This window comes from Scardinius erythrophthalmus, assembly GCF_964197995.2.
Source record: "Scardinius erythrophthalmus genome assembly, chromosome: 13".
In the NCBI taxonomy this organism is placed as follows: domain Eukaryota; kingdom Metazoa; phylum Chordata; class Actinopteri; order Cypriniformes; family Leuciscidae; genus Scardinius; species Scardinius erythrophthalmus.
In genome coordinates, this window is record NC_138233.1 from 11,201,813 (window position 1) to 11,226,905 (window position 25,093).

Below are 25,093 nucleotides of genomic sequence, written 5' to 3' on the forward strand. Positions count from 1 at the left end.
CGGGATTACGTTTTAAAGTATAACTGTGCGTTCACAACGGACGTGAATAGCGCGTCAAATTCGCGCCTGCCGCGTCTAGTTATACGCTTGACCACTTTGTGTCCATTCGCGCGTCAAAAGACGGTAGCGGTCAGAACTCTGGTGTACTTTGGACGGAGCGTGCGGTCTGACTGACAATAGCCAACTCCCGACATCTTTTGACAGCGTATCCGCACTTAATTCTGACCGCCTGTACACCTAGCTCTGAGGAGCTGTTTGGTACTGAAACCATTGTCAGTCAACAACATTCTTTTTTTGCAAGGATGTTTGAAATAGTTCGACAGAAAATAGCCTACTTCATTTCGTCAGTAGGGCAATATGATTTTCGTTTATGTTGCTTAGAAACTTGAGTGATAGGCTTTGTCCTATTTAATTCATGTTATTTATATTTCATATTTTTTTTCTGTGACATTTTTTTTCTCTGCTGACAGTACAATGTTAAAATAGCCTAATATTTATACTGACACGAACACAATTTTTGTATAGCATTTATAATTATTATAGGCTACTCCAATCTCCTTCTTTCCATTAGAGACATTTGAATGTGAGATTATGGAAACGAGATCTAAATTTTGTGGACCCGTCAGGTCGGGAAATAAAGCGGGTGAACACCGAGTGTATTTTAAGCGGTTGCTGAATAGAACCTTGTGGGAGCGGGACGAAAAAAAACAGTCCCACGCAGACCTCCTTAAACCTTAGGTGTGTATGTGTGTGTCCCCGAATAAATAATAATAATAAAAAAGGAATAAAGTTCAAAAGTCGGACTGTACGGAATGAGGCATGATTGCTATTCACACCTTTATTAAAATGGCTGTAATATGTTACCACAATAGTAGCCTACTTGATCTGTTTAAAATGGTTTCCTTGATATATGCATAAGGTGTTAAATTAAAACTTAAAAATCAAAATTTAAATTTGTCTAATCCAGTAATTCATTTTTTCTATTTTTGATCTGAGCACAATCAGAAAATCAGAAAACCCGTCCTTATTTTTTTTTTTTTTCATTTCAGTTTAGGAAATAAATAATGGAAAAACAAGTCGTTTTTCATCTTTTTATTTTTGGTTTTAATTTGAAAAAAAAAAAAAACGATTGAATGAATGATCCACGGACGGTGACGGACCCATCATATTCCGCAATTATAGGCCTATATAAGAGTATTTAATTTGTATCCATAGGCCTACTCTGTGTAGCTGGCCCGCCATCTACTGGCTAAAAAAAATATTGGCCCGCGGCCAAAGTTACTTGCCGACCCCTGGCCTATAGCATTGTCACTTTTTGAGGGTGAGCAAAAACGCACCGTCCCTTTAAATGCAAATGAGCTGGTGCTCCCTGCACAGAGTGTCCTTTTACCTCACACAGACGTGCACTGAAAATTTCAAAAACTTTTAGACTTTTATGTTCAAACCGGAGTCAAACAAAGATGGAGAGCCTCAAGAAGAAGTGACAAAATACATTTCTGAATGGTTAGTTGATGAATTTATGTAGCTTATGTGTATTTATCTTCTAGTCATTGATTAGCATTCTGTCTTGGTAATCCATATAAATCGTGTTCCCGGGGGCGGGTTTATGTAAATTTGAGGGTAAGTGACGTCACTAACCTGGGAGGAATGTCTTGTAGTCCCTACCAGCCATTTGTTGTAATCCTTAAAAAGGGATTTATGTAAAAGAAAATATCTCCCTTTGCTTTGAACTTTGAGCGTCGTAACTTTGCAGATGCTGTTTCTGCTCAAACAGCAACATTACACACTAACTAAAGTTTGAAAAGTGAAATCATAATCAACCACCCCTTTAATACAACTGTAACATTGATATTCACTTTTTAATCAAAATTACTTTTATAATATGTCATCAAAGAAGGATGAAAGTTTATTTGTTTCTAATATACTTTTTATATAGGGTTTTACAGCTAGATATTCACAGTCAGCAATTTATGAAATTTTTTTCAAAATCAGGCAAATGAGTCAATCTTTTTAAAGTTATCTTTCCATATTTCATCTGTCTTACTTTGGCAACATCACAGTATGGTGCATTTTATAGTTTTATAAATAAGCACAAATGCTTTATCATTAGTTTAACTAAATAAAAATGTGAACTGTTGTCTTGGCATCCGTAGACCATGGACAGTTGTAACACTTTTTGTCATTTTAGCAATACATCAAAAACCATTTATACTGGAATAACCAATTTGTTATATTATAAACTTCAATCTGTCAACTTCTGAAACAATGTATTTAAGTGGTTTTATGAAATATGTGCAGGTTGCAAAATTGATTTTAATACAGTATTACACTGGGACGGTTGTAACACATGTCAGGGACGGTTGTAACATGTCTAAAATATACATAATTAATCAATCATATACTCAAAATGGAAAATATTATTTATCAGTCATGTTATTGTGACTTCATTTAATGTTTTTAAGGAATGATGATTACCTTTTTTTCAGTTTAGAAAAGCCTCATCTGGCAATGACACGATTGTACCTAATCATTTGCGAAACAAAGGCCACTTTAGCTCAAACCACACAATCTAAAAAAGTATTGCCGACATGAAATTAAAAAGTGAGAATGGCAGCTGAAGAAGGTTGTGCCTGTTTGTCTCAATACAAGATATTGGAAATGGCTGAATTGGCTTTCCACTGAAACAGACAGGGGATCACACATAAACCCGTTTAACTGCAGGATTAGGCCTACTGCTTTCTTGCTTCTGTCAACTGTCTGAATCTATGGCGACCCTTGTTAAGAGGATTTGAGCTTTTTATTTTTGAGACGTTACAAGCTCCTGACAATATGAACCACCGATATGAGGTAAACAGCAAAGTGAATTCATTTTTTCTTCAAATGGTTGCATTCATTTGATTTGAGACTAAATTTACTACATACTAAAAAAGGTCCTAAAAGGGCATTTTTGCAGTGATGCCATAGAAGAATCATTTATGGTTCCCCAATAAAACCTTTCAGTGAACAGTTAAAAAAAAAAAAAAAAAAAAAACCGTGTGAAGAACATTCTAACAATCTAAAGAAGCTTTTTCCATTACAAAGAACCTTTTGCACATTCAAAAAGGGTTCTTCATGAAACCATCAAATTTTTATTTTTAAGCGTGTACCCACAAATACAAATTTCACGTATTATAGCCCTCGCAAAATAATACAATATAAAATAGCAATCACAGAAATGACATGTCTCCATATCTGATATCTGATCTATATGTTTGACTATATGAAAAAGAAAAATATGATCTCCACTTCGTGAAATCACAGAAATGTAGGCTACTTTACCATGAAATGAACCAAGACATGAACAGTACAGCAAAGAAAGATGCATTTAATGTGACTTTACAGTGGAGTTGACAAAATAAATTATTCAATGATCACTTTCAAGAACCATTCGACTTTTGTCAATTTCTAGAGAAAAAGTAATGCGTCTGGTTGTGCTTTCTCCGTATCCGTCTTTACTGCAGACCTGAAAGAAGAACAATAAGAGAATGATTTAGTAAAGTACTTTGAGATTCAGACACTGAATTTCAGTTTATTATAACAATGGGCAACCAAGCAGTGGGTTTGTACAGGGTGCAGATTGTGTATCATTATCTCATATATCTCACTTCATTAAGCGGGAACTGTTCGCTGTCATCCTTGCTGTAAGTATCATGTGCGCTGTGGTTCCAAGCAAGCCTCCTGCAGGTCGTTTGTTTGTCCGAAACCAGGGCTGAGTGTGCCTGTGTGCAAGCATTGAATTATTGATTACAAGAGGAGAAAAGCTTCCTCTCATCCACTCTGCCCATTTCCTGCCAGTGAAACCCATCACCGTCTAGAGTAATAAGGGGAGCTGGAGGTAATCTAACCCTTCCCTACGTGGTTACTGGTGTGTGTTTAGCTCACCATGGCACTGTCCTGCACAGCTGATTAAAAGTGTTTTATTTATTTACACACATACAGTAAGGCAATACTATCAAAACTAGTCTTTGCAGATTTGTTATAACAAATATATTAAAAAATACATGAAAATGTATATAAGGTCAAATCTGATCCTGAGAGACAATGAGGTGCATGATGTTCATACGCAGCAAGTTTGATTTTTGAGGCAGGTTAGTTAACGACAACTATAGTTTTCAGAATTATTTACACTAGTGTTCAAATGTTTGGGGTGAGTAAGATTTTTTTTGTGTTTTTTAAAGAAGTCACTTATGCTTATGAAGGCTGCATTTATCTGATAAAAAAGTATAAAAACAGCAATATTGTGAAATATTATGACAATTTTAAAAACATATATTTTAAAATGCAATTTATTCCTGCGATGCAAAGCTGAATCCAGTCTTCAGTGTCACGTGATCCGTCAGAAATCATTCTAATATGTTGATGTGAAACATTTCTTATTATCAATGCTGAAAACAGTTGTGCTGCTTAGTATTTATCTGGAATCCCTGTTAAAAAAAAACAGGATTCTTTTACAGTTTAAAATAACTTTTCTTTAACAACATAAAAGTGTTAATGCTTTAATTTAATTCAGTTTAATTATTTAATACCTCAAACAATAACAACATCAAAATCTTACTGACCCCAAACTTTTGAAAGGTATAGTGTTTATTTTTACATTAAATGTTTAGAAATAATAATAAGGGAAAATGTGGCTAGTTGTCTCACTTTTTATGCCAATGTTTCTCAGGTTTACTGTTGAAAGTCAATATATATATATATATATATATATAATATAATATAATATAATATAATATAATATAATATAATATAATATAATATAATATAATAACCTGATTGTGGTTGATGACAGTAGTCCGCCTGTTGAGTGCAGTGCAGTACTGTAGACCCCAGCCCACTTCTCCGGTGCAGCGGTGTTTCGGTAACGGCGGGGTCGCGTGCGCTGCAGGCCGGAAGAGGTAGTTGAGGTCACTCGTGGCATCTGGAGATAGCGGGCCAATTCCAATGCTGCGGGGGAAATAGTCCAATTTGGGACGGAAATCTCCAATGCCGTCTGGTCCTTGATGACAACAAAAGGAACACTTGATTCAAACTCGTGAACTTACTAATGATTAAATAAAGTGTCATACTAAAATAGATTCATAAATAGGCCTATTTACCTGTGAACAGTATTCTCTGTCCAGACCCTGCATGAGAAGAAGTTGTGTCCTGCTGTACCCTCTTCATCCCCCTTACTTTGTTTACTCTTTACTACTTTGTTTAACTGTTGCCAGATCTTTGGGATAGCAGTAGGCTAAGCGCATCTGAGTGACAGTAAACTAAGCCCTGCAGGAGGTCACTCACTCACTCACTCACTCACTCACTCACTCACTCTCTCACTCGCTCACTCACTCACTCGCGCGCGCGCTGTTGACACGGAGCGTTTGGTCTCCACGGAACCTGTGTTTAGTCGTCATGGATTAAATTTATGGATTATTTATTAGAAAAACATCCAACGCTAAAATAAGCCCACACTGATTGTGCATTGATACAGTGCATACACAGTAACTTACACTTGCTGTAGCCAAGGCTATATGTATTTTTGACATAAAGAATAAACAAATTGATAATATGAAATAGGCCTAAATATTTGCAAACAAAAATAAACGAATTGGCTAAATTGATTATTTAAATGAATAAATCAATTTGACAATGAAAATAGCCTACAGACAAAGAAACAAACATACTAATGCTTGATTGAATTAATAAATTAACACATTTGAAAGCTATATTATAATTAACATTGAAAAAAAAAAAATAGGTCATGGCTCAAGGGTTCAGTTCCTTCAATATAGGCATGCCTTCAATGCAAGTCGCTTTGTTTAAGGAAAACTGTTTTCTCATAGTATGCTACAATTAAATCTTTGATATTCAAACATGTCTTTAAACCGGTTTGCTTTTGTTGATATAATAATAAGGCTTTACTTTAGTGTCAGATAACTGATTTCCAGCATCATGAAGGTGTCTTGACAAAGTCTCATTATGAGGTTTGTTTGCTGAAATTATTTCTGAAACAGAAAGGCACTATTTTTCCTCAGTGCTGACTGTTCTTTTGTTCCATCCAAACCCGCAACTAACCAGCATCAATCCCACTGGTGGCATCTGATGTGTTAAGGGTCTAAAGGATTTGTTGGTTTATTGTTATTATGCTGTTCATATGAGTCTTCAACAGTGCAGAATGTCTTGATATCATATTACAAGGCTGGTAGACATAGTCACATGATCAGAGGTGTTGAATTCCAAGGTGCCCATCTGTGTCAAACCTGTCATAGCACAGTTAGGCCTATACTCCCATGTCCTCCATGGGAGTCGTGAATAGACCTTTGTTCACTGTACGGGACATTAGTACGGCACTGTACGGCAAATTAGATATAGATTCACTGTATTGAATGGGACTATCCATTTATGGCCATTTTACCCACATTACATAAATTAAAATGGCATATACATTTATTTCATTAGATCTTTCATAACATAATTCAGAATAATATTTATACAAAGTTTGTTTAAAAAAATACAAAAATCCTGAAACCTAAAAATGTATTGGTAAATTTAAAATAATAATAATAAATAAATGAGTCTTGGTGTCTTTATCTTTTGTTCAAAAATGTGTTTTCCATTTGTTTCCTAAAAAATGTAATGACATTAAAAATATATATAATTAACTTTTTTTCTGGGTCTTGGGAGGATATGTGGTGCAGTTCTAACTATGAAGATTACTCTATCAATCATAGTCACATGTAAACATGAAGTGGGCATATTTTTCCCAGAGGGAAAACACAGTCGTATATTTTTTTAGAAGAAACAGATTCACGTTATAAAATCGAACTTTTCAAAATAATGATGCGTTAAATTAAACGAAATAAACGTTAAAAGAAATATACGTTTCATACTTGGATTATCATCATTCCCCACACTTGGCTGAAAATGTGTGGGGTACGATTAAAAGCTTGCAATTCTACCTTCAGCCAGTGGGTGGCGACAGAGCACCGTGTGTTGTGCGCATTGGAATTGTTCTGTGGGCGCATTATTGTGCTGAATGGACTCGCCCATGAACCCTCTTGAGGCGGTCGGTCACCATGGTGGTGGCTTACAACAGCGAGCCCAGACGGCAGACCCTCCGTCGCGTTTAGACACTAAAACACTATTTATAAATGCTGCCTTTGACCCTCCGCTGCTTTGCGAATGGCTTAAAATGGACAATCACCAAACGCATGGATTGCACGTTGTTTTAAGATGGAAAACTGAAGAAGATGGAATAGCGAACAGGGGACAAACGGAATGGTGAAAATGCACTCGTCTGCGTAAAGCATAGACGTATCGCTTCCCTGCAAAAACCTTTCATTAACACGAAAATCTCCTGTCAACTCACAGCCGAAGCTCCAGCGGCTGGAATAGGAAAAACAGACTGTCTGGTCTTGTTGGATTGGGACGAGGGACAGTAAGAAAGATCCTGGCTTAGGTTGTGGCCTGGGGACAGGCTCTCCTCTGCAGCTGCTGCTATATAAAAACGTTATTGTACCGTTTAAAAACCACTTGTGAGATTTGCGTTGGAGTATTTGACTTACTAATTGTTTCGCGCGATTGTTTTGAAAACCATGGCGTCTTACGTGGATAACAGTTTTCGGCAGGCGGTGATGGTGAATCCTTCAGACAGGACGCAACAGGTCAGAAGACAGTCTTTTAAATCATTTATTATGTGCACTGGTGGATGTTAAATGTTACAGTGTGCTGCATTTCTGCAGTTACTAGTATCACGTGCATGAACTCTTTCTTTCACAGTGATGACAATGCAACAATGTTGTTAGTTTAGGCTATATAGCCTAAAAAGTGCAATGAAATGGGATGAATTGACATGTCAAGTCATCTTCTTTTATATAGCGCGTTTTACATTACAGATAGTTTCAAAGCAGCTTTACAGTGATAATAGGTTGTTTTGGCTGTACAGCAGCTCTCTAGAAGAAAGTCATTTTAAGTAAAATAGCTTTTAAGCTATTTTACTTAAATATTTTACTTAAATTACTTTCTTTTAGAGTCTTGGCCTCTAGATGCTGTAAAGATTGTACAGCCAAAACAATATTTTATTGTTAAAACATATAGGCCTGTATATAATTGTCCCCAATCTTCTTATAATGCAGGCACGTGGATTTTGTCTTCACTGTTCACTGCAAGTCCATTGCATAAACATAAAGCAAACGTTTGTAAACTTTACGTCTTTCACCTCTACACAAGCCTTGTCAGCTCAGCTTTGCGTCGGAAACAGTTTAACATTACGCAGTGGTTTTGTGTGATGTGAGACCGAATTACGTTTCGTTATTGGTTTTATGTGAAAATATTGACCTGTTATGCTCTGAAAATAGGCGTTGTGATGACATTTTGCTCGCTTGGCTCGTTAGTCTCCACCCTTTTACGTGGCCACCGGAAAAAATGCATGTCGATGTATGTAAAAGTGTGTATTTGCAGTTTGAGTAATTTAGAAGTGCTTGTATCGCCTTTAGTGATTTGGAGAAACAACGAAAAAGAACCAATACCGTCGAGTTGGGCAGAGGGTGCTTTTTCAGACATAATAAACCATATGATTCTTCTACCGCACATCTGTTTAATTTGATTTTGCCCTCTGTTTCATCTTAGGTTACAATAATTGTTATACTGATTTTGTTTTTGTATTTATTTAGTAAAAAAAAAAAAAAAAAAAAAAAACAATCTTTGAAGTGCATTTGAGGTCATTGTTACAGTGGACTGTGGACATGTGTTGTTCCTGAACGAATGGGTGTTTGAATGAATCATTTAAGTAAACGATTCTCGGGCTGAAGTGAATGAATGTGACATTTAGTTTTAAAAAAGCATGCACATCTGGGGTCTCATTTATAAAACTGTGCGTAGGATCCTTACTAGAAGTGTGCGTGCGCCCGAAAGCCAAAAATGTCGTACGCAAAAATATTCAGATTTAAAAAACCGTGCGTACGCCAGAACCTCCGCTGATTTCCCTTTATAAATACCAGTCAGCGGAAGATTGTGCGCACATGCGTTTCCTTCCCATAATATTCATATTATGGAGCTTACAACGCCTAGTTTTACTATGCATATCATCATCTGCATATCATTTGCATATGCATATTCATCCACGTGATAACATGTTTAACGGTACAAGACATTTATGGGGCGCCGTTTGTAAAGCGGCTCACGCTGAAAATAACAGCAACATTTTGTCACATTTAGCTTCAAACAATGTTTAAAAAACTGGTATGAATTTTTGACGGTCACTTTTTACCACATTTACAGGGTTCCCGCGGGGTCTTAAAAAGTCTTAAATTCTGAACTTTAAATTTAAGGCCTTAAAACGTTTTAAAAACAGGCAGATTTTCATCCGCGGTCTTAAATTTCATTTAGTCAGGTCTTAAAAAAAGATTTTACCCTCGTTCATTTCCAGAAACGCTGGCCGCAGAAAGTTATTACAAAGTAGCAAAAAAGTATCGAAGTCGCTCGCCAAGAGGCAGTTCACATATTGCGTCTTTTTCGCGCTTATAATTGAAGCAACGCGCTCGTCTTTTTCCAGGCGCAGCGACATGAAAAAGACATGAAGGATGCGGGTGCACCCAAACACTACGGGTGTTTTTCTCTTCTCCGTAAATAAATCTTGTAGCAGAGCTAGAGCAAGCGTTTTTCGGTGGTGGAAATCCATTAGCCACTAAAACTTTTTTGTCACTGTGGAGAGCGCAGGGCATGACAGACGCCAAGGGAAAATCGGACCGAATTTTACTATTAATAATAAAAGATAAGCTAAAGTGTATTGTAAATGTCAGTAAATCATTTTTTATAAAAATAAGAAATAAAGTCAAGAAAGATAAATTAAAGTCTGAAATATGTGAGGTTTATCTTTTTATAAAAACCTTTTTTGTAAACTTTAATTGAACTTGTACATGTTAGTATATAACATGTTGCAAGAAACTTTTAAAATCTGGCAATCATTTTTAATCGTATTATTTTAATGTTTATGTTAGTGCGTATTGATGCTAATTTTATTTGTTATTTGCTGTTTTTCGACATAAAACTCAGTGAATTGATTTCATTGTGTAGTATACTTTTTGAACAGGATTCTGTGATAACAGTAGATAATTTTTGGCACTTTAATAATTTAATGAAATGTCAAAGCCATTTCATCTCTAGTTATGATCAACTATGATCAACTAAAATCAACTAATTATCTGTTTTTTACAGTAGGCCTATAATATGCAAAGTACAATTTTCTATAAAAAATTATATCTGATTCTGTTCTTTTCTCTGACACGCGTTGCTGGGTCTGGAAGGTTACTAATGTGATTGCTTTATCTGTAAATTAAGTTAATGCTTTTTCAATTACTGAATTCATTGAAATAAAATTAATTCTTTGATTTGAATATTTTTTTGGCAATGCGTCGTGTAGGTCTTAAATTTCAATCTTTATGGTCTTAAAATGTCTTAAAAAGGTCTTAAATTTGACTAACTGAAACCTGCAGGAACCCTGATTTACAACAATATTTGTCAACTTAGAGATATTTTAAATAGTTAAATCTAAATATTAAATGTTCCACCTAAATGTTAAATATTAAATCTAAATGCTAAATCTAAATGTTAAATCTAAATCTAAATCTAAATGTTAAATCTAAATATAAATCTAAATGTTAAATCTAAATATTAAATGTTAAATCTAAATGTTAAATCTAAATGTTAAATCTAAATGTTAAATGTTAAATATAAATCTAAATGTTAAATCTAAATATTAAATCTAAATCTAAATGTTAAATCTAAATCTAAATGTTAAATCTAAATGTTAAATCTAAATCTAAATGTTAAATCTAAATCTAAATCTAAATGTTGAATCTAAATGTTTCGGGTGAAACTAAATATTTAACTAATATGCAAATTCAAAATGCCGGTAAGCGGAAGTGCCAAAATAAAAGCTTGAGGTGGTCAGTGTGTGTTTATAGCATGGTTTATAGTGTCAAATAACGAATAAAAACCATCTCATAATAATAACTATAATATAACGATAATAACTACCTAAAATAATAAACACGTTTGGAGAAACTGTAGAGTTTCGTGATGAGAGTAATGACATAACATTCAGTCAAAGTGAGCCCCCTAGTGGCCATAGCTGGCTATTATGGCTACAGGTCATAAGTCCCGCACTTTTCATAAAAGTGACACTAGCCTACTCTTCAAATAAAGTTTCTCCAAACGTGTTTATTATTTTAGGTAGTTATTATCACGATAATCCATGTCCAAGAGTCCATTTCCTCGGATGAGATGTTTTTTATTCGTTATTTGACACTATAAACCATGCTATAAACACACACTGACCACCTCGAGCTTCTATTTTGGCACTTCCTGTTACCGGCATTTTGAATTTGCATATTAGTTAAATATTTAGTTTCACCCGAAACATTTAGATTCAACATTTAGATTTAGATTTAACATTTAGATTTAAATTCAACATTTAGATTTAGATTTAGATTTAACATTTAGATTTAACATTTAGATTTAGATTTAACATTTAACATTTAACATTTAGATTTAGATTTAACATTTAACATTTAACATTTAACATTTAGATTTAACATTTAGATTTAGATTTAATATTTATATTTAACATTTAGATTTAGATTTATATTTAGCATTTAGATTTAGATTTAGATTTAACATTTGGATTTATATTTAGCATTTAGATTTAACATTTAGGTGTAACATTTAATATTTAGATTTAACTATTTAAAATACTATTTAAGTTGACAAATATTGTTGTAAATGTGGTAAAAAGTGACGTCAAAAATTCATACCAGTTTTTTAAACATTGTTTGAAGCTCAATGTGACAAAATGTTGCTGTTATTTTCAGCGTGAGCCACTTTACAAACGGCGCCCCATAGACATTTGGAAAATATGTGATATGTGCCGTCACATTACATTGCTAAAAATAATTTGGTTGCCTATCCTTGCCTTGTTTTTTTAATAATAAATCAAAATCGTATAAAATATCTTTCAGAGAAAGTTTTTCTCAATCTTTCCCACTGGCTAAATAGTATTATTAATTTCTTTATATTTTTAATGGAAACAGATAGGCCTTTTTGTGCATTATTGGTATTGTGCACCACGGTTTAAACAAATAGGGCTGTGCAACAAACTTAAGCTCTTCTGACATTTCTCTTTAAAAATCCTTGTTATAGACTTGTAATTTGTAACCGGTGTTTGTTTTCTTCTATCCTCTGTGCTTCCGCATTCGTCTGTTCGTCATGTGTAGCAGAAACTGCGGGAAAAAAGAATCGGTACTGTCGCACTCAAAGTGTCAGAGATCCCTCTTCACCCGGAACTCAACTCGTGTACAGTCATAACTGGAAGCCAGTCATTATAGTTAATAAAGTTATAAATATGGACGTTTTTCTTAAAAAAACGCATTGCTTCGCTTCAGAAGGCTTTTATTAAAGCAACAACATGGAACTTTTCCTCTGCGGTCGCCCTACAGGTTGGAAGCGGAATTGTCCATTACCGCTGTCGTAAAATGATTTACGGTTACTGTATATGAAGCATGCAGGTTTTTTTCATATGGGCAATGACAATATTATTAATCTTCCCCCTTTCATAATTTATACATGTTTAGTAGACTAAACATTTTAACTCAAACATTTGCGATTTGCATGTCGATTGCAATGCTCAAATCTGAACGAGAATGATAGCGATAGCATCCTAACCATCTAAAACTACCATGTTAGAGTTTACTAGCTACCAGATTGATAATTCGCTCATCTACTAGCTGATTCATGAAGATAAATGGAGGACCAGATAGTTTCCGTAACGTAGCCAGGCAGACAACAGATTAGAAAAACTAAAGATAGTATGCAAGCAATTTACAGTTACTTACTAGTTCAACAGCATGACGGCCAAGTCAGCATCGGTCTGGTAACTCTCCTCCTCCATAAGCTAACGCCAGCGAGCAAACGCTCGACCAATATTGATCCTCGTCCTGACTTTCAGTTTATTACTCTCCCTTTTCCTCTTCCGACTCTACTCCGACAAAACCTTGGACTTCTTACGTTTCGCTGCTGCTTCAGCCATGACGAAAACAGACGTACGAAAACAAACGCGCTGGTTGGCCACATTTGAGGAAGTGGTGGGCAAAGTGACGTATGCCGTAAAGCAGTCGAATTTTGTAGTTCTTTTTGAGCTCTGGTTACTACCCGCACCCCGAAGTTACATAGTGCCAGTAAAAGCGATACAGACCCCGTCAGGCTCTGGCAGACGTCTCATTCAACCTATTGTAAGTCGATGTACTATCACAAGGGTCTTGGAAATATATTATGAAGGTTGAAAAGTTACATGTTGTTACTTTAAACCATTGGAGCCGTATGGATTACTTTTATGATGGATGGATGCCCTGTTTTGGGCTTCAAAAAAGAAGGTACCATTCACTCCTATTATGAAGCTTTGAAGAGCCAGGATATTTTTTAATATAACACTGGTTGTGTTTGGCTGAAAGATGAAAGTCATTTACACCCAGGATGGCTTGAGGGTGAGTAAATTATGGTATACTTTTCTTTTTTGGGTGAACTATCCCTTTAAGTCCATTCACAAATGAGACCATCCAAATAAATGCTCCTTCACAGCCCAGACTGGAATGTTATAGGCTCTTGCTACAGTTTTTAAAAGCAAGAAAGCAGTCACACGCTTCAAAACGAAAAATGAGTCTTGTGCATGGAAAGAACAACAATGATTTGTTCACTTTGAAGATTCGTTCACAAACTAACACCACAAGTCAATACTAATTAAATGATGTGTCGGGCACTTAAGGTGAGAGGCTGTCAGACAGGATCATTTGATATAGTCCCCTATTTTTAACTTTTCGTACAGATTATGTGTGTTTTGCTGAAAAAAAAAATCCCAACAGAATTTGGTCAATGTATGAATGTATGTGAATATTAGCAAACCAGCAGGCCTGCTTCACATACAATGAATCACACAATGATCTCATAATAGTTCCTGTCGTGTAGAAATAAAAAAAAGCTCATTCATTAAGATTGAGCCCCAAGACATAAAGTAATTGTGAATGAACTGATTTTGTTCACTGGGGAAAAATCACGTTCATGAACCGAGTTGTTTGTACCTGGATTTAAGCATTACAGACAATAGAGGCACTTGAGGGTCAGTATGGTTTCCATTAGCAAATGCAATTCTGTACAGCTGCACTTCCTAGAGATTACGTGATATTCCATGTCTGCTCTCATTGAGTGATCGCTCTCAGAGTTGGCCTTTATTCAGCAATCGCAGTACTCCGGCCTGAGTGATCAGCACGTGTGTGGGTTGGGGAATACTGACCCCTAAAATCAGAACGCATCACACCTCAAGTTCACAACTGAGGTGGTCACTCGTTGCAAGTGCATAGGATATAGAATCAAAGTCCATGTGAAATGCATGATGTAATCTCGGTCAGTTCATGTGGGCTAAAAAAGGCTGTTCCATGAAATGGGCTTTAAGACACCCTTAATGTGTAAAGACTTCTTTTTAGGGAATGACGCAGGCTATTCTAATGGAGCTTGAAGCTCATTATGGCTTCACAGCAACAACCTCAGCGCTTTGCATCAACATGCTGATGGGTGGTGTAGATCTTAATGGGACCAATGATCCCCGGTTGGAGTGGTGATATGGGGGAAATTGTGAAGGGTGTGGCCTGTACTGGCTTTGGGACACTATTTTCGACAGCAGACGGGTATGCAGGGGTCAAAGAGACCATAAAAAGGCTGATGGTACTTTGTGCTTTGACCTCTGTGAGTCGGTAGATCAAAGTGCAAGAGGGCACATCTCTTACGGTTCCTAAGAGGTGCATCTTGAGTATTAGGTAATTGAACAAGCTAAATATATCTCTTTGGCGTCAGAAGACAATATTTGGCTTTTTTTTGTTGTTGTTGATGCCCACAACGATATGAGCCTGGTCATCCTGGACTGATGGTTTCCTTCCTAGCATCTTCCTTCCTTTCTTTCACAGTGAGAGGAAGTGCATCAGAGGGGTGTCAGAGATTGACACATCTTAAGAAAGCCTTTTTCTTGTTTGTCTTAAAAAATCCTTCCTTTTTTATGCTTCACTGATGAAGCTTTGTTTACACACATATGCCAGTCAGTGAGCTGCAGGTGTCATCTGAATTTTTAAGAGCCGTGGCACATGGATCAATCTCACAAAATCTGTCAAGAAATTTTCTGTTGGATTTCACCTATATAAAAGAAATTAATATTTGAATTGAAAGAAAATGATGCCTGTTTAAAAAAACACTCTCATACTGTAATGCCAAAGTTATGATGTATTATTTAAACTTTATTTATGCATAATTCCATATTATAGTAGTTTATTGTACTGCTTTTATGCTGATTTAAAAAAAACGCGTGTTCACACTGAGAATAAAGATAACTATATTAGTGTCCACACCAGCTGACGATATCGTTCTGTTTATTCTAAGCACGTGCTTGTCTGGTGCTTTAAATGCTCAAATTTGTTACAGCAGGATGCATTCTGATTCATCAACTGGATAAAATCATTCTTTCGATATTGATATCGTTTCTCTGTGCCATTATCGTTGTAGCTGTGGTGTGAACTCTGCTGTTCTTTTATAATGAGAACGATTTTTAGAACTGTGTCTTCATCATTATTTTTATAGTTATCGTCCTTGGTGTGTGAACGGGCCTTTAGTCATTTTTACAGTATACTGTACTGCAGAAATGTGAATCTTAATAATAAGCATTAACATCAAAAACATGTTTAGACAGTAAGAATGGCCAGACAGCCGTCTAAGTACAGATTTGGAATGGGTTGAATCATGTTTAACTAATTTTTCTTAAAAAAAACCTAAAATGTTTATGGGTGTGGTAAAACATGTCCATGTCACATTTCTTTCCAAAATAAAAAGGAAGATCTAACATAAAATACAAAAAAATTAAAAACATCAGTACAGTATGTCTTATTTATACTGTACTGATGTTTTACAATTTTTTGTATTATATGTTAGATCTTTCTTTTTATTTTGGAATAAAATGTGACTTGGACATGTTTTAACACACCCATACATCATAACAATGTTAGGCTAGTTTTTTTTTTTTTTTTTTTTAAATAAAAATTAGTTAGAAACATGATTCAACCCATTCCAAATCTGTAGACAGTTGTCTGGCCATTCTTACTGTCTAAACGTGTTTTTGTTGTTAATGCTTAAAACTACTTGCAGTTGGAACTGCTATTCTTATGGCCTCTGAACTCGTTTTAAAAAAAATCAGATTTTTTACATAGTTGTCTTGTTCTTAGTCTTCCTGCCAAGTGAAGTCACGTTATGAATGGCAGTCATTGCCTTGACTGAAATGGTTGGACACATACTGTACATACACAAGCGTGCGTGAACAAAGAGCGGTTTCAATGACAGCTCCCATCTCAGTTTACACAGGAAGAATAGACTGACCGGCTGGAGAACATAAACAAATGCTGACAACTGTCGCGCTAATTCCAGAACATGTGGCACGTCTTTCTTTTCCTCTGTCTTTTACTTGTGAGATATTATTCTTTGTTAATACATAGCCTGTAATGGACACCAAACACTGGTTGTCGAAATGATTAGGCCTATAGAATTGCATTGGTCTTATTGGGCTATTTTCAGTATGAGGTCATTTGACCTTTTGGTTTCATGTCAAATGGTACTTTATTAATGTTAAAGTTGGCCAGCCATAGGTTTCATTTGTTTATTTAAAAGCAAAAGTTAAGGAATGCCTAATGACCGAAAAGGGATTTGACTAGGATTTGAAAGGCAAATTGAATGTTTTTTTAGGACATTCCAATCCAGTTATTGCCGGACCAACAGCATTTGATTGTTCATCCGTTTTACTTTTGGTAGGAGAATCTAATAAGCTCATCCAATGAAGTGGAATGCAATATTTGAATGCGCCAGTGATCATCACATGCTTAATTTACTCACAAACTTAAAAGATGCTCATCACAAGCTACAGTTGGTCACATTACTGTGTATTTTACCTGCTGTGCACAAGTGTTCTGCTTATGGATAAATCTAGTGATAATAGCTTTCTAAAATTCTACCATTCAAAGGTAAGAGTAACTTCTGCTTATGCTTCAAGGATTTTGCAGAGAAAAATAGATTTAGCCTATAACATGACAATTAGCGCTTGTGGAATATAGATACTTTTGTGCTGTTACATTATTTTAAGTAGGGATGGGAATCAAAGAAATGTTTCAATTCTGATTCTAATGATTCTAGTTTCTCAACATTTAACATTTATGCATGTAGTAGACGTTTCTATCCAAAAAGACTTACGAGAGAGAAACAAAAGCAATTTGACAATTAGCCAATGTTATATACCATTCCATTAACAGTTTTGGTTCATTTCTAGCTGAAGAACAGCTCTGACTTGATAGCATTGAGTGTCTGGACAGATTCAAACTGATAACTTATGTGTTCAAAGAATGATTTGTGAGTCAATTTGACTGATTCGTTAAAATAACCATTTTATAAGTGTGTGATTCTGTATGTTTGTTGTTGTGTGCAATCAGCAAGGACAATGTTTTTCCTCTCTCATCACATCCAAGTCATATTGCAAGCTCACAACTTAAACAAAACTAAATCTTTGGTGTTAATTCAGAAGTGGGATAGGAATAACAGTGCAGGAAACACACGTTAACAGTAGAATGCAGATGTTTAAGAACCGTTAACATCATATCATGAAGATTCTGTTCCAGATATTATTCTTTTTAAATATGTGAAAAAAAAGTTTCTCCAACCCTATTTCTAACACCCTTAATACAAGCACATCAAAACAAGAGTGAAATGGGGTCATCACTGAATATGAATGGGTGTCTTGGGGTGAAGGGACTGATTTAAATATGCTACTTGGGCATCAGAATTTGGCGGCCCGTGTCGCTTCCGGTGCTTCTTTTGATCCTCGCATTGGGCTGCTTGTCAGAGGAGACTCGTCCTCATCCTCGCTTTGATCTGAAGCTCTGTTTCTCTGCGCTGATCCATTTGTTACCATCTTTCTCTGTGATCTTCCTCAATAAGTGAAACCTCCCGCTCAGAAGCTACAGACGAAATGCACAGAGATGTCTGAAGCATGATATAGCTTTTTACAAAGCATGCAGATCGTGCTTTACTTGGGTGTTTGTTAGGGCGTGTATGATTATTGCTATTGCTCAAACTTGAGTTAAGGGTTTTTCAAAACTCTTAATTTTTTTAAACTCATCTCAAGTGCTTGTTACACGGTCATTAACAGAAGGTTTTTAGTTAATTGTAAGCTGGTTGTAATGTTTTTGAGGTCACTTTTGTGTCTTGTTGCTTTATGTGGTGTCCTTCTCTGAGGTACGTAATGCTCGGCGCGGTGGTGGTCGTGCATTGTGTTTTTCCATTGCTTGTTTCCAGCCCAGACAAACCTTCAGATGCATTACAGAAATGTCAAAGCTGCAGAAATGTAAGCGCATCTGAATTCATCTCTCCGACACACAGCAGCAGAGGAGCCAGAGACATTCTTTCTGATGGAAAGAAGAAAAACATGCAGACAGACTTCTTCAAGTTCTCTGATGGTACAGTGCCACCATTTATTGAAATAGCTGCTCTGCTCTGGCTAGAAGTGTCCTGATCGCAACTAATCTGGGACTAGCTCCTCTAAATGCTAGTATTGGGGAGAAACTACAAAACTGGTCTGAGGTCAGTATTTTAAGGTAGCGTTAACTGTAGTAATCCCGCCTGTACCTTACCATGTTAGCGTCTGTGAAACCAACGCATTAGCTGATTAATTATCTGATTATCTGCAGTGGGTTAAGGATTGTTTACAAAAGCTTCCTTCATTCAGTATGTAGGCCATTGTGTATATTAGGGGTGTAATGGTTCAGATTACACAGGATTTTTGTCACGGTTTCGGTACGGTTCGGTACGTGCTATGTTCAAAGAAAAAAGGACTACTGCCAAATAACAATAAAGCAAATAAGAACAAATAAGCAAACTAAAAGCAACAGCACAAATAAGTACAATAGAGAAAAGATACAAATAAAATAAACTGCTTTTCCGGTTATTTGGGTATCTAATCGTAGTTTTCAGGTACCAAAATTGAATAAAGAAATCAAATGTAAAACAATATTGCATATAATCTTCACTGAATAATTTAAATAAAGATCAATCATTATTAAAGTTGCAAAAGCTATTCATTCAAGAGGAGTGAGTGATTTCCTTGTCTTTTGTTATTTGTTTAATATTAAAAACATATACTGACAGCAGGAATATTAGGTTGCTGTCACTCTAAGACAATGCATAGATCCAGTGCACTGATACAGAACGTGTTCTTTCTCGACAGTTTACGTTCACCTTCTTAAGAACCTACTATGTTTGGTAGAATACTCGCCAAGACAGGCATCTTGACATAAGCGACATAAGCGCAAGACTTGAAAGATAACTCAGTTTTTGCCGCTGTACATGCGCTTTGTGTGTGCGCACAAATATTCTCACAGCCCGCACAAGTTCTCTTTCGGATCTTCTTGCTCTCGAATGTTTAAATTGCCAATGCTTAAATGAGTTTAGTTTAAACACAGTTAGCAACGTGTGCTGTTCAGGTCTTACCTGCGCTCGTGCTATTAACACCTGGGTGATGACGGTGTAAATGACTAGTCATGTTCGAGTATACGGCACTTGCATTAAACAAAGTTTTGGGGAAGCCAGAATGCGTATCCATCAGCAAAACATACATAAGCCTAACTCTGTCTGTTTTATTTTTTTTTACAAACCATATTATAGATGCGTAGACCTATGCGTCATCAGATTTGAGATTAACCGCATTGCAAGTGCGTGCTGAACTATGGGTGGAGAACGGTACAGTTAAACCTTTTTAACCGAGAACCATTACACCCCTAGTGTATATATGGGTGTAACGGTTCTCTAAAATATGACCTGGAGTTGTTCTTGACAGATTTGTGATATTTAACCTTATGGTCTCTATTTCTTTTAATACTTAATACTTAATAAAGTTGCCTAAGCAGACTTTATTTGTGAAAGCCATCAGTACACATTTTATTATTACACTTGAATGGCCTTTAAATGTTTTCTCCTACAATACGTCTGTGTTTGTGGCAAGTACACTTGGCTCTGTGAAGGAGCAGCTCAGACACATGAGACTGGTATTGTATTCCCCCTCGATCATGAACAATGGCATGTCTCCAGATAGAAAGCTCTAGTCATGAGGTCATATTCCCTACTGCTCTTTATGGCTCCATAGACCCCTTCACATGACCATGTTTATGAGGGTTCAGCACAGGTTTTATAATAATGAGGATTTAGGCCAGGTGATGCCCTGGTCTAAAAAGCATCTCTCTCTGCCCAGACTGACGCCTCATACTCTTGCCCTTATTGTTTTGAAAAAGCAAGTCAGTAGTGCAAAGCCAAATGTTCATGAATAAACAAAAACTGTCTATTGCAAAACATAATGAGCTGCCTTGTTGTCTCCATTCGTCATACATATAGTCTACATATATATCGCCATGGCCAATATTATAAGCTGATATTTTGAAATTTTCTGCATCGACTGATATGTTTTTCTGTTTGGCCATTAAGTGTCGTGAGCGGGACTTTTATTTTGACAACGCTGAGAACCCAGCGCCTGTGCAGACACGCCACCTTTATTTTACAGTCTTTGTTTAAATGTTCTGAATATTTTCATATACTGTCAGCAGTCTTGGCATTGAGTAAATGCACATTTTAAACAAGTCTTTGAATATCTGATAAACATTTTAATGCTATAATTTAAACCTCATTAACTTAGAGAAATCCAGCTGTTAGCATCTTGTGTGCATAGCCTGCATAAAAACGTGTAGGCTACTCTCTGTGACAGTTCGCCCGTAAAGGAAATATGAACTAAAATAAATATATATTTTATTGCGAAATTGCAAGTGATATTAACTATATTTAAATTAAAATAGTGTGATATCATATAGGCTACGCCGTTATCAGCTTTACATCGGCCATTGTCTACCCAGCTCTCTAAGACATCGGCAACTGAAAAATCCCAGTCGACAACTAGAGTTAGCAGTTTGCATGTTGCTAATGCTAAGCTAGTGATGCTATTCTCTAATAAGCCTGAAAATGCACAGCATACACAAATTGTATAATAGAGACTATAATAATTTGTTTATATAGCATTTAATTAAGTCTTTTTTGACTATTTTGTTCCTTACTGGCCTATTTAGAACATTATAAATCTTATAATGAGCTTTTTCTTTCCCCTTCCTTTTTCTGAACTGATCTGTATTGCATGTGTTGGGTAACCGTCTTAATCTCTATTTTCTCGCTTGACTAAAATGTGGCTAGTCACGTTTTCAGTGTCTTTACAAGTGCCAAGAACTAACAATAACACACCAGTGGTGCTTACTAATCCAGACTAATCTAATTCTCACTGGAATTTCTGACAGTTTGACTTTTGTTCTGCTCTCCTTCGCTTGCACAAGGATGGAAGAGCTTTGTTTTCCCCCAGGAGAGCATTAACCTGGGCTGAACCTACGGGTGGATATACCCCCTGCCATTCTGCTTGTATCCAGATTAGACAGGCTGCTCTTTCCAGATGCATCTCTTAGATTGGTGAAATGACGCCTCACCTCAGTTTACCAGGTTTAGAGAGGCTTCCTGCTCTCCATTTCTGTGAGCTGAGGTAATGTGTACTTTTGTCTGCCTCATGGACACTGATGGCAGAATCTGTTACAGATGAGTTTCAAACAGTGTTTGAGATGGAACTAGTGACGTGAATCTCAGTGAACAGTACAGTATTCACCTTTAACCTTCACTAATGGGAAGCAGTTGCCTAACATCTTCATCCTTTGCCGTTATGTTAACAAAATATCATTAAAAAGAATTGAGCTTGTACTGTACAAAAGACTTTTCTAGTGACGAAAAATGTGTGGTCTCAGATCTTGTTTGGTAAGCTTTGCCCTGTCACACTAAGCACAATTGTGTGACTATTTTGGTCCTAATCCCCAATGTCTAATAAAACCAATTAGCCTAAGCCTGTCTTCACTGGCCTGTTTGTATTTGATCAGTAGAAGGCTTTGAACTAGGTTAGGAACAGGTGAACAGGAAAGCCCTCCTGTTGGCCTGATCACAGACCTCTGCTGTGTACGCAACCCAGATTTTCTTTACAATAGCGGCTCATAATTATCCATACAGTGACAAGGTCCACCGCAAATATTTCAGAAACACTTTTATGATACTGCAAAGCCTTCAGTAGCAGCTGATAAATCCCTGATATAAGTGTTTATGGCATGTGGTTAAGTAGTAAAGTCTCAATGATTGTTAAAAGCAGTAGCTTCATTTGTTTGTTTAATTCATGCGCTCCGTAATATCATCTTGCGCTATTATATTACACATCTGTGATTATCTTGTGATTGTCTTTTCTGCACATGAAGACCATCTCTGCTTCTTGATACATGGGTGTTCGAGTAGAACGTATTGTTCATTAGCATAATTACCAGTGATGTCTAATGGTTAGCTTTTATAATCTGCCTCACCAGTGTCCATTTAGCATTATGCTAATGAGAGCGGCATGTGATTGTAGTAAGAGCGAATGAGGGCTGCCATTCATCAGGATGGACCCCTCTTCACGTGGGCCCCTTCAGCTTTGTGTCACCAGTGTGGTCTCAGTACAGTGGACCCCTGTGGAAATCAACCAGCGCTTGTCACAAATAATCAGCATCACTGTAATTATTCTGTCATGTAGAGGAGTTACTTACTCCATTGGATTTGTTAAAATTAATATTTAAATGTTATTTAAGTGAATAACTCGGTCACAAAACCAAGACACATAATTGATGAAGTCAAGGCGTATTTCATATGGTTGGGCTACAAAAAGAGAATTTTAGCTGCACGTTGAAGCTGTTTTTTTCCAACACAATGAAAATATAGTGCTTCTGAGGTCAAGATCCAAAATGCATTGTGAAAATGACAAAAAGCACAGTAAAACTCTAGTACTTGTGCTTGAAGTACCATGTCTTCTGAAGCCATTTAAAAGTTCTGAATCCATAAAAAAAAAAAAAATATATATATACAGTGCTATGCATAAGTGAATACACCCATGCTAAAGTTGACTAAAAAGAGGAATAAAAAATCATATTTTGGAAATTGAACTTAATGCCTTAATTTAAAAAATTTGGAAAAATCCAACCTTTAAAGTCCCCGTGAACCGGAAGTTGCAAACGACTTTTCTCCAGTGCTGTGACGTATTTCCCAGTGAAACGGAATATTGAACAGAGGGCAGGGTTTTACTCTAGCGCTCCTCCTCTCTATCTCTCGCTCATAACAGACTAACGGTTTGAGGGGAGTGGTTAAGCGTTGCCCAAACCAATTCCTCAAACCTACGTCATCAGAGAAGGTCCTCCAATGCAGAGGGGAGGGGCATTTTCAGATTTTGATTAAAGATTACCATGGTAAAATTTTTTTTTTTTTTTATATTTTCTTGCACGGATTAATTGTTCACCACAAGACTAGTAATATGCGCTAACAAAGTAAATAGGGTCAATTTTGATTTCATGGGGACTTTAAGGACACCAATTTTCTTTGTGAATGAATAATGTATCGTAAATAAATAAATGTTCTTCCTTAAAATACAGGGTGCATAAGTTTGGACACCCCTATGTTAAATTCCCATAGAGGCAGGCAGATTTTTATTTTTAAGGAATTTTTTTTTTTTTTTTTTTTTTTAGGATACTATGCATCCTGATAAAGTTCCCTTGACCTTTGGAATTAAAATAGCCCCACATCATCACATAGCCTTCACCATACCTAGAGATTGGCATGGTTTTATTTCAGTTATCCTAATAGCTGGTTTGATTTGCATTGAGAGATGATCTTATGGAAAGTACCCCATGCCAATCTCTAGGTATGGTGAAGGCTATGTGATGATGTGGGGCTATTTTAATTCCAAAGGCCAAGGGAACTTTATCAGGATGCATAGTATCCTAAAAAAAATAAAATAAAAATACTTAAAAATAAAAATCTGCCTGCCTCTATGGGAATTTAACATAGGGGTGTCCAAACTTATGCACCCTGTATTTTAAGGAAGAACATTTATTTATTTACGATACATTATTCATTCACAAAGAAAATTGGTGTCCTTAAAGGTTGGATTTTTCCTAATTTTTTAAATTAAGGCATTAAGTTCAGTTTCCAAAAGATGATTTTTGATTCCTCTTTTTAGTCAACTTTAGCATGGGTGTATTCACTTATGCATTGCACTGTATATATAAACCATAAGTGACATAATTTTTTTAATCTAATTTTGTGTCTGTGTGTCTGTTCAAGCACAAATAGATGAGAAAGAGAACGGAATTGGTGTTTGCGTGTTGTCTGTGCGCAACAGAAAACAGCATGCTAGTTCAGAATCTCTTTTGCGTCTTTGTGAGCTCAAATGGGTTAAAATCACTTGAATGTTTGAACTGACAGGACCCAAACTGGTTGCAAACTTTCACTCAATGATGGTTAAAGTTTGCAATTGATCCGAGAATCGCATGTGTTTCGAACTGTGGTGCCTGGTCTGTGCAGATCACAGTATCAACTACTTGATGTTGGATGCGCACAGCGCAATATCAATGCTAAAACGATATATCTTCCAGCCCTAGTTGGAAAAGATAGTGTGAATGTCCTTCAAAATTTCTCCTTAAGTGTAACACTTAAGAGAATGGTGATACACAATTGAAAGAACATGAGAGAGTAAAGGAGAGTAAACTCCTTTAAAAGTGAGTGATTTATTAATTAGCATATTGAACGACAATAAATATTGTTTTTATACCTTGACTGTTCCCATAACCCAGACAGGTCGTTAAAAAAAGCTCCAGTGAAACTCTGACATCAGTTTCCCTTTTTTAATTCAATTGTGGGTCAACATCCTGAGGATGCAGCCCGAAATAGCATGATGATTTCTTCAGACGCCTTCATTGCGAGCTTTCAGGGTGGTATCTAACAATTACTATGTAAACAGGAAAGTGAGCGTTGCGTTGACCAATTAGGTGAACAATTGGAAATGGGAGGAACAACTCTCTCAACA

The 25,093-nt window shown here is 36.2% G+C and overlaps 2 protein-coding genes across 9 annotated transcripts in view; one reads left to right on the forward strand and one right to left on the reverse strand.

Moving 5' to 3' along the window:
* Nucleotides 1–3,112: 3,112 nt before the first annotated feature.
* Nucleotides 3,113–5,416, reverse strand: spmip2 (sperm microtubule inner protein 2). Its single transcript, XM_081381998.1, has 4 exons — nucleotides 5,136–5,416; nucleotides 4,809–5,035; nucleotides 3,645–3,758; nucleotides 3,113–3,502 (listed from the first exon to the last, which is right to left on the reverse strand). Exons 1-4 carry the CDS (start codon nucleotides 5,200–5,202, stop codon nucleotides 3,404–3,406), a joined length of 507 nt encoding a protein of 168 aa, XP_081238124.1. The 5' UTR covers nucleotides 5,203–5,416; the 3' UTR covers nucleotides 3,113–3,403.
* Nucleotides 5,417–7,087: 1,671 nt separating this feature from the next.
* rapgef2b (Rap guanine nucleotide exchange factor 2b) overlaps nucleotides 7,088–25,093 on the forward strand; it is a 112,505-nt gene continuing 94,499 nt past the window's right edge. For all 8 annotated transcript variants that reach the window (XM_081382753.1, XM_081382757.1, XM_081382759.1 and 5 more), the window contains exon 1: nucleotides 7,088–7,682. In XM_081382753.1, coding sequence (XP_081238879.1) covers nucleotides 7,614–7,682 — 69 coding nt within the window. In that variant the 5' untranslated portion in view covers nucleotides 7,088–7,613. The remainder of the gene's footprint in view (nucleotides 7,683–25,093) is intronic.

Bases quoted from the DNA above. Each gene is read 5' to 3' on its own strand.
- spmip2 (XM_081381998.1), bottom strand. From the start codon at position 5,202: ATGAAGAGGGTACAGCAGGACACAACTTCTTCTCATGCAGGGTCTGGA. The intron at 5,036-5,135 runs GTAAATAGGCCT...GTTGTCATCAAG, and splicing joins ACAGAGAATACTGTTCACAG to GACCAGACGGCATTGGAGAT. The intron at 3,759-4,808 runs GTTATTATATTA...GCTTGCACACAG, and splicing joins CTGTCATCAACCACAATCAG to GCACACTCAGCCCTGGTTTC.